General features: G+C 61.3%; 1 protein-coding gene across 1 annotated transcript; it reads left to right on the plus strand.

The window, feature by feature from the left end:
- Positions 1–126: 126 nt before the first annotated feature.
- VPS33B (VPS33B late endosome and lysosome associated) lies at positions 127–8,974 on the plus strand. The gene is made up of 18 exons (XM_029910780.1): positions 127–295; positions 724–818; positions 1,185–1,289; positions 1,760–1,856; positions 2,047–2,124; positions 2,771–2,844; positions 3,333–3,419; positions 3,621–3,711; positions 3,944–4,018; positions 4,469–4,533; positions 4,608–4,662; positions 4,755–4,801; positions 5,436–5,568; positions 6,002–6,075; positions 6,843–6,944; positions 7,359–7,434; positions 7,508–7,624; positions 8,199–8,974. Exons 1-18 carry the CDS (start codon positions 127–129, stop codon positions 8,276–8,278), a joined length of 1,620 nt encoding a protein of 539 aa, XP_029766640.1. The 3' UTR covers positions 8,279–8,974.
- Positions 8,975–9,408: the final 434 nt, after the last annotated feature.

Genomic DNA, 9,408 nt, shown 5'->3' on the forward strand with positions numbered 1-9,408 from the left:
CTGCCACACATCCAGTCCCCTTCCGCCCCACTCTCCTGCACACCCAGGCTTCCCTTCCCCACAGAGTCAGAATAACCAGTTCCCAGTTTCCTGTCCAGAAGTTTGACACCAAACCCAAATGTTGCCATGTCTGGCAAGGCGCAGCGAAGAGGGCCACCCCGAGGCACTGCCATGGAACCCTTGGTCACACCCCATTGGCCACGGTGCGGGAGCTGCCTGGGCACTAACCAGCCTCTTCCTCTCTTGCAGTTTTACAGCTGTGAGCTGGTGCTGGAGGAAGAGGGAATCTATGGTGGTGAGTGGGGAAGGTGATGTGACAGGCACTGTGGGACCGCAAGGGGCCGTCGTTCAGGTCATTGCCTAGATCCAGCTTGGTGGGGAAGCTCAGACAGCAGAACACCGGGGCTTGTCCCCTACAGAGTAGGCATCCATGTGCTGTCCTGGCGTGGGGACGGGAACGCAAATTACAGTGCTCCGGAACATCCCCCAATGGAGACACAGGGGAGGGGTACACAGACCCCACCATCAATGCGGGAGAGGCTGGGCCCCCTCCGGGACCTGTCGTACAGGGAGAATGATGAGCAATCCTGCTCCAGCACCACAGCAAATAGGCCCCCCCTGAAAGTCCAGCTCCTGCAGGGCCTGCGTGTTAGAGCCCTCGGGCCATCGCTACAGCGGGTCCTGGGACTACATTGCCTCTGCTCTCTTCTGTCCCCACCTCAGATGTGACCTGTGACGAGTGGGCCTTCTACCTGCTCCCCCTGGATGACGATCTCCTCAGCATGGAGCTGCCGGAGTTCTTCCGGGATTACTTCCTGGTCAGTGGCATAGTTCCCTGGGAAATCACCCCTGCAGCATCACAGCAAAGCCATCGGGAGAGCGGGGCGGGGGGAAGGCAGGGCTTTACACACACAGACACACACACACCCCCTCACCTGGTGGGCTGGCCTGTGCAGACTGCCAGTGCTGTGCTGGTTTGGGAGAGGTGGGTAGGTGTCCACTGGGCTGAACAGATTCCCATGCCCCCGTCAGCACCTTGGGGAGCTGAGAGCCTTGGGAGTGCACCCTGGCCAAAGTCCATGTCCTTGCTTAGATGCTGGGGGGCTCCTGGGGGCCAGCCTGCCCTGGCTGGGGAGTCCTGGGGGGTCAGTGTTTGCTGACTGCTGCTCTCGTGGGCCCTGCAGGAAGGGGATCAGCGCTGGATCAGCACCATCGCTCGAGCTCTGCAGTTGCTGAACTCCCTCTTTGGGCCTTTCACGAACACCTATGGGATTGGCAGGTGTGCCAAGGTACGAGAGCTGCACGGCTGGGGGGCGTGGCCTGGTGGGGTCCCCCTGCTCCGGGGTCAGGGCTGTTTGCTGGAAGTGGGAGCCCTTTCATTTGAATCCCTTCAGGGATGTGGGGACTCGTACAAATATGGGGGACAGGGAGACGCGTACAAACATCCCACCTGTGAGTTTCCAGGTGGGGCCCGTGGAATGGGGGCTCCCCCCTGCAGAGGGACTGCTGGTTGTTATAAATGTGTCCCGCAGGGAGCGTCGCATAGACGGGGGCCAGGGAAACGCCTGCCTCCTATCAAGGCAGGAGTGAGGGGGAATCGGTCAGCTGACGTGATTGTGAGGGACCCAACCACCTGCCCCAGGGCTCGCTGCTGGCAAGCTGTCCCGGCCTGTTCTTTGGTGTTGGGGGCTTGCTGATGTGCTCCTGGCCTGGGGCCGGCGTGTATGGGCACTGATGTGCTGCCTCCCCTCCCTCCCAGATGGTCTATGAGGTGTGGCGAGAGCTGGTGGAGGAGAGCGAGGGTGACAGCCAAGCCAGGAGGCCTGAGATCAGCCATGTCTTCCTCATGGACCGAGGTAGGGGCTGCTGCAGTCACAGGCGCGGGCTGCTGCTGGGGGCCTCTGCGGGGAGGGGTAGTGGGCTCTTTCTAGGGGCTGCTGAGGGGCTTGTTCTTGGGCTTGAGGTAGTGAGCTGGGGGCAGCCAGCACTGGCAGGTGGGGGTCAGGTGGGGAGGCCCAACATGTGCCCCTGTGCGTCTCGTTGCAGATGTGGATTACGTCACGGCGCTCTGCTCCCAGGTGGTGTATGAGGGCCTGGTGGACGACACGTTCCGCATCAAATGTGGTAAGTGTGGGTGGCTGGAAGAGATGGCAGCAGGGCTGGGCAAGGGGGCCCTGCCTGTGGCATGGGGGGGTGACTGCAGAGAGACGAAAGTGCCTGCAGATCTCTGCCCCAGACCATCTTCCTCAGCAGCTCCCCAAGGTGGGGGAGGGGGCCAGGGAGGCTGGGATGTGGGTAGGGGCTACCTAATGTTGGCCATTGCAGATGGTCTCCCAAGTCCTTTGACGGGGGCGTGGGGGTTGGCACAGGAGCTGTGTTGTGCTCTGGGGCAGTTCCTTTGGCAGCTTTGCTCGCTGCCTCTGTCCCCTCTGGGCACAGACCGGATGCTCCATGCCAAGCGGCAGGACGCATGGCGCATGTCAGACCAGTGGGGCTGTTGCAGATGCCTCTCAGGGAGGCGTAAGCCAGCATTACGGGGTGGGCACAGCCCAGGCCCCAAGGACCCATCCCCAGGGAGTAGCTGTGGTGGATTCCCCTCGGAGCGCAGATGGCCCCCAGCTCTGGGGCTGCTGAGTGTGGCTGCTAGCCCAGGCTGCGTCCCGCTGGCCGGGTGGGTGGTTAATGGAACAGTCCGTCCCGGGGCACTGGAAGTGCCGCAGAGCATGGGGCAGTGGCCTGGGCATTGTAACTGTCCCCCTGCTCTCGGCAGGGAGTGTGGATTTCGGGCCAGACGTCACCACCTCTGACAGGAGCTTCAAAGTGCTGCTCAATGCCCAGGACAAGGTGAGCCCGGCTGACATGCCCGCTTGCGCCCCGCCCACCAGGGCCCTGCTAACCTGGCGAGTGCCAGCTGGGTGGGCAGAGTAGCGCTGGGGGTAGTTGGATTGATTGTGGTATGGTGGGGAGGCAGAGCCCAGTCCAGAGATTGTAGAAATGGGGCTTTGGTACCAGCTCCTTTGCCCTGTAGAACCGCAGTCCCCAGCATCCTGGCATCCGCCCTGTGGGGGCTGACCACGTGGAGCCCCAACTCGCAGCTTGTGGCCTTCGGAGGCCCGGTCACTGGAGGTTTTCTGACTGCTCCTCCTGGCTGTGGGTGCAGCGCGGCCCCCCTTAGCCACGGTGCCCTCTGTCAATCTGCTGGGCTGCAGTGAGCTTGCTAAATGAGTGCTTGGCTACTGGCGTGTCCGTGCCTGGCATGGGGGTGCTCTCTTGGGAATCCCATGCCAGGCCCTGGCCAGCTGGCTGACCCCTTTGGGGCTGTTCTGGCACAGGTGTTCAGCGAGATCCGGAACGAACACTTCTCCAACGTCTTCGGCTTCCTGAGTCAGAAGGCACGGAACCTGCAGACGCAGTACGACGTGAGTGACAGGGTCACCCTGGGCATGGCCCCGAGGGGCACCCTGCCCCGGAGCAGCCCCACCAACTGCCAGGGGCTGCACCCATCCCACACTGGGCCCTTTGCTCCCCACCCTGGCTCTCCCTCACCTTGTTGGGGGTGGGGAGGGGCCCTCTCTTCCCTTCCCTTCAGCCCAGTGCTCAGACACTCTCTCCTCCTGCAGCGACGTCGCGGGATGGACATCAAGCAAATGAAGAACTTTGTCTCCCAGGAGCTGAAGGGGTTAAAGCAGGAGCACCGCCTGCTGAGCCTGCGTAGGTACCTGTGTACAGTGCGGAAAGGGGAGGGTGCCTAAGGACATCTCCCTGACACTGGGCGGGTGGGAAAGCTGTGCAGACTGCCCCAGCCAGGCTAGAGGCTGCTGGCATGTGGGGGCGTCTCTCTCTCTCTCTCTCTCCCCCCTCTGGCAGCCCCATCCCCGGCTGCGTGGCCCCAGGGTTCTTGTGCAGAGACCCCGCACTGATTTCCTCTGTCTGGGGCATGCAGATATTGGCGCCTGCGAGTCCATCATGAAGAAGAAAACCAAGCAGGATTTCCAGGAGCTGCTAAAGACTGAGCACTGTGAGTGAGACTCCTGCCAGCCCAGCCTGGGCTCCTCCAACACCTGGGGCTGTGTGCCATTCCCCTCCCAGGCCACCAGCGCTCCAGATGGCCACTGTCAGAGACAGGTGCTTGTGCTTTGGGGCTGGTGGGACCTGGCAGGCAGGTCCCTGAAGGGTTAAACCTGCTGCTCCAGCCTGGGGGCAGGGCATTGCAGGGTGCTCCCTTTCCCCAAGGGACTTAGTGAGGAATACCAGGCGTTGCCCTCTCCTCCCAGAGCTGGTAGAGTGGAGTGGGTGGTCACTGGGCAGTGTGGACAGAGCTGGGGATGATCCTGATTCCCGGGCCCCTCCTCCCACCAGCCCAGGAGGCTGGCAATCCCCAGGCCTAGGGCTCCTGCGGGCTCTGGCCGGGCAGTGCAGCCCAGGGCTCGCTCTGAGGGTGCAGGTGACTGTTCCCTTTCCCCCTTAGCTCTCCTGGAGGGGTTCGACATCCGCGAGAGCACCAGCTACATAGAAGAGCACATCGACCGGCAGGTGAGTGCCGCGCCTGGGCGGGGACGGGCTGGTCTGGTCTGGCCACTCGCTCACCCTCCCCAATTTCTGTGCAGGTCTCCCCCAGCGAGAGTCTGCGCTTAATGTGCCTCCTGTCGGTCACGGAAAATGGTGAGCTCCTCGCTGGAGAAGGGGGGCAGCTGTGGGGGGACATGGTTATGGGGCTTTTCACTCAGCTCTCCCTGTGTGTTAAACCCCCACAGGACTGATCCCTAAGGATTATCGCTCCCTGAAAACCCAGTACCTCCAGGTGAGTGGGGGGTATGTGGGGGGGGAGCAGAGGGGTACCGGGGGGGAGCATGCGGGTGGGTGGGAGGGGAGGCGGTAACGGGGGGGGAGTGTGTGGAGGGGGTAACCGGGGGCAGCGTGTGTGTGTGTAGAGGAGGTACCGGGGGGAGCGTGTGTGTGTGTGTGTAGGGGAGGTACCGGGGGGAGCATGTGTGGTGGGAGTACCAGGGGGAGCGTGTGTGTGGGGGGGGGGGGGGCTGGAACATGCCAACAGATGGGCGTGCAGTAACCCTTCTCCTGCATGCTCTCCTCTCCTGCGTTGCTGGAAGGCTCTGGTCTGGCCCCCGGGCCCAAGAGCCAGGGAGGCTGTTAGAGTGCGGGTACTGGGCCAGTTCGTCCCAGGTCTGACTACCAGCTCCACGCTCCTCACGGGGTGCTTGTTTGCATGTTGTGTTCACGTTGTCCCTTGCTGTGCCATCTCCTCAGGCTGCAGCGGGCCCGACTCCCTCTCCAGGACACCGAGTGTCCACACGCCCCGGGGCATTGTGCGCCGGGCTGGCAGACTGCGCCGTTCCCCAGGCTGGGGCTCTGTCCTGCGCCCACCCGCCCTGGGCGCGAGAGTTCTGGCCTGACCCTCATCTCCCCTTGCCCCCCAGAGTTATGGGCCTGAGCACCTGCTGACCTTTCATAACCTCAAGCGCATCGGGCTGCTGACAGAGCAGGCCCCAGGGGAGACCCTGACTGCCGTGGAGAGCAAAGTCAGCAAGCTGGTGACCGACCGAGCAGCAGGTATGGGGCAATTCTGCCTACAGCGCTCTGGGGCAGTTCAGAGGGCTGAGCCCTGCCTGCCTCTGAGCTGTGGGAGGATCTTGGGGCACTTCCCCATGGTCCCTGCTCCCAGAGCTGGCGGGGGGTGCTCAGTGTCTCTCTCCGGGTCATGCTCTAGCCTCTCCCAGCTCAGGCTGGGCAGGGAGGGAGCTGGCTGTGCTCTGGAGTGGAAGGTTGGTGGGGGGAGAAGTGGGGAGACCCTGCAGGGCAGGTCACCCTCAGTTCCAGGGGAAATAAAACTCGCTCCCTGTATCCTCTGCCCCGTAGCAGCGCTCCCTGTAGGCTCACCTCACGCCAGCTCTTGCCAGCCGGAGAGAATTTGCTGAGGCCACATGAGCTAGTGGGGGATCCTGAGGGCCTTGGCTCCAAACCGCCTCTTTGCCTTGTTTTCCAGGGAAACTCACGGACGCTTTTAATTCTCTGGCCAGGAAGAGCAATTTCCGAGGCATAAGCAAGAAGCTGGGCTTGGTAGGTCCCCTCTGGAGCTGCTGGCTGGGCTGCCCCTCCCACAGCACTGTTGCTAGGATGGGGTTCGGTGGGGTGTGTAACATCGCTGGCTCTCAATGTCCTTGGCTGCCCTCTTCCGGCCCTGGCTGTGGCCATCCCTGTGCAGGGCAGCAGGCGAGCCAGAGAGTTACCCTTGGGGATCCAGGTAGCAATGGTGGCTGGGTCCCTTTCTCCCTTCCAGGGTTAAGGGAGGCTGTGGCCTTTCCTCTCTGCCGTGGACCTGGCCCCCCCCATCCAGGCAGCATGATGCCCTGTGCAGTGTTTGGGGCCGCGTCCCCGGAAGATGCAGCTTGGCAGAATGCAAAGGCCCCTGTATAGCAGAGTGGGTCAGTGTGAACACACTGCGCTTGCACTCCAGGAGCTGGCCTGGCTTCCCATGGGCGTCGGGAGAGAATCTGTAGTCTGGAAAGGCCCTGTGTGGTTAGGGGCTGGTGCTCTGAGAGCAGCAGAGAGGCGTGTCCCTGGCCATGGAACTTGCACCTTCCGGCTGGCTGCCAGGGCCCAAGTTTGCTGCATTCACAGCAGTGCAAAGCTCGCCTGCTTGGCACTGGATCTTCACTAGCTGGCCGGGGACTCTGTGTCCTGCCCAGAGCAGCCAGGTCAGCGTCTCATGTATTTGTGCACCCCAGAGGTTGCACCCATGGGTGCTTCAAACCCAGAGCCTCTGCTCCCAGAGGGCACCGATAGCTCACTCACTGCTGGGGGGTGTAATGTGCCTGTCTCTGCAGATCCCCCGGGTTGATGGTGAATACAACCTGAAGGTGCCCCGAGACATGGCCTATGTCTTCAGTGGGGCCTACATCCCCCTGAGCTGCAAGATCATTGAACAGGTGAGTCTATCTGTGGGCGCCCCACCCCGGGGGGCAAGAGCTGCCCATGCTGTGTGGTGCAGGGAACTCCTGTCCCTTGGCACATGGGCTTCCGTCTTCCTTGGGAGCAGTCAGGTTTGTGCAAGTGCCTCCTGCTCCGTGGTGCCCTCGTGGGTCCTGCTATGCTGCCCAGCAGATCCCCCCTGCTGCATAGGCCACAGGTGCCTCTGATTGGGACTATGGCCCCTGGCTGGGGCTGGATGGGCTAGAAATGTCTAACCTGCTCCTGGAGAGGTGAGGCACCTGCCTGCTCGTCTGACCTTTATTCCGCCCCAGTGCCCTGGGCTAGCAGCTGATCTCTTGCTCTGCTTTGGGCCTATGGTGCTCTTCTGCTTCCCCTGCTCTTGACGGACTCCCCTGCCCGTCTCCTTTCAGGTGCTGGAGCGCAAGGGCTGGCTGGGCCTGGAGGAGGTGGTGCGCCTGCTGAACGGCAATGAGTTTGCTCCCACAGGTAATACCTGCTCCTGGGATCGCTGGGGGGGGGGCTCGGGGAGCCGCTCCACTTCATCCTCTGCTCCTTCCAGAGCCGGTCATGGAGGAGAATCCCGCCTGGGAGGCGCAGCGTGTCATCCTAGCAGTCTTCCTGGGAGGCTGCACCTTTTCTGAGATCTCTGCTCTCCGATTCCTGGGGAAGGAGAAAGGTACCATCCAGAGCACTGGGTTACTGTCTCCTCCACTGCTGGGGAGGAAGGATCTAACAGCCAGAAACTGCCCCCCTCCCTCTCGGAAAGAGACCCACAGTATAACCCCATGGCACAGACTCAGTGAGTTAGCCCTGCCTGTGCCATTGGCTACTGAAACTGGACCTGCTGCAGCCACAGAGGCTAATTGCCAGGCTGACACATAGTAAAGGGGGAGGTTAAAGCCTTGGACCATCCCCCCCAGTCTTCCTGCCATGGGTCCATGTGCCGAGGTGTACGGGCCTCCCTTACGGTGCTTTAGGGAGGCACCCATCACATGCCTTTGGCCTGGCCAGATGCCTGCTCTGGGCTCCCCCAGCTTCTCCCTGCCTGGAGGAGTCAACACCCACTTCCCCCCAGTCTGTTCACAGCAGCACTCTGAACATCTCCCCCAGTACTTGGCATAGTGATGCTTCTGCTGTTGGCTTGGTGGCAGTGCCAGGCGCTAGCAGGGGTTCAGCTGCAGCCTGGCAGCCCCACTTCTCTCTGCCCTTTGGTCTCACCCATTTTCCTTTCACCTCTTTGGATTTCTCAGGATACAAGTTTATATTCCTGACGACAGCCATCACAAGCAGCGCCCGGCTGATGGACGCCATGTTAGAGGCGAAGGTGTGAGGCAGGGGTGAGCCGCGGCCTTGGCAGAGCAGCTTGTGCCAGCCAGGGTCACACTCCAGCGAGGATGCTGCCCAGGCACTGCACATGTGACACTGGAGTGTTATACATCAGCAGCCGGAGCAGGGCAGACACGGAGCCCATCCTGCCATGAGCCTCTCCTTGGGTTTCCCGAAGGCTGCAGACTAGGGTTTAAATGGATGAAGAGACTTCAGTGGGTGCGGGGGGAGTGTCTCTGGGGCGGCTAGAAGAGGGAAGAAGCTGTTGTTTCTCCGATCCAAACCCAGGGTGTTTGAGTCTCTGCCATGCTTCAGGCCCCTGGGGCCACTGTCCAGGCAAGCCCCTGGGCTTGGTGTATTGGTGCTTCTACCATTGGGTCAGTGGCTGGTTAAGGGACCTCACTGGCCTTTTGGGTTTTGTGCCCTGGCTCCCACCCTTGGCTGCCTTCTCGTCCCTGGACAGATGTCAGTACTTGGGGCCATGGGTGAAGCCACTGGGCCATACCATGCTGTTAGCAGCACTGCCGAGGCCTGTTCACCTGGAGAAGTGAACAGGCAGGGGGAGCTGGCTTCTACTGGAGTCACAAGTGAAAATGAATTGCATTGTTACCTGAATTTTGAATGCATGTTCATTCACTTCACAGAACTGCCTACCTGTTTTGGCACCAAACACAACCAGCTCTCGTCTGGATTGATGGACCGAGTGGCGGGGGGAAAGGAGTGGACCAGCAGGGGTGCTGCAGGGTAGGCTGCAAGTGCAGCAACAGAGGGGTGTGGGGGGAGTTGGGGCTGGGATTTGAATAGCATAGGATTGCGCTGGCAGAAGTGTGTAATAGTGGTACATTGATCTGTACTATATCAAATATATTTGGTCAGCCTTTAGCACTTGTCTTTATCTAACCACAGGGGAGGGAGGTGGGATCAGGCTAGTCCCAGCGTCTCTGCTCTCTCATGGGCTGTGGTTCTTGTCCCTGGGGCTGCTTACTGCCCAGCATCCCCTTGCATGCAGCCTTTGAAGCAGCTGTTGTGGAAGGTCCCCCAGCTGGAATTCTCTGCAGTTCCAGTCAGCATGGGCTAGATAATGCTTAGCCCTACCATGAGTGCAGGGGACTGGACTAGGTGACCACTCCAGCT

This window comes from Terrapene carolina, unplaced genomic scaffold (assembly GCF_002925995.2).
Source record: "Terrapene carolina triunguis isolate 2854851 unplaced genomic scaffold, T_m_triunguis-2.0 Scaffold67, whole genome shotgun sequence".
NCBI classification, from domain to species: domain Eukaryota; kingdom Metazoa; phylum Chordata; order Testudines; family Emydidae; genus Terrapene; species Terrapene triunguis.

Excerpts from the sequence above, each read along its gene's own strand:
- VPS33B (XM_029910780.1), top strand. The coding sequence starts at position 127 with ATGTCTGGCAAGGCGCAGCGAAGAGGGCCACCCCGAGGCACTGCCATG. Across the intron at positions 4,534-4,607 it reads AAGAGCACATCGACCGGCAG|GTCTCCCCCAGCGAGAGTCT; the intron begins GTGAGTGCCGCG and ends ATTTCTGTGCAG. Across the intron at positions 7,435-7,507 it reads CAATGAGTTTGCTCCCACAG|AGCCGGTCATGGAGGAGAAT; the intron begins GTAATACCTGCT and ends TGCTCCTTCCAG.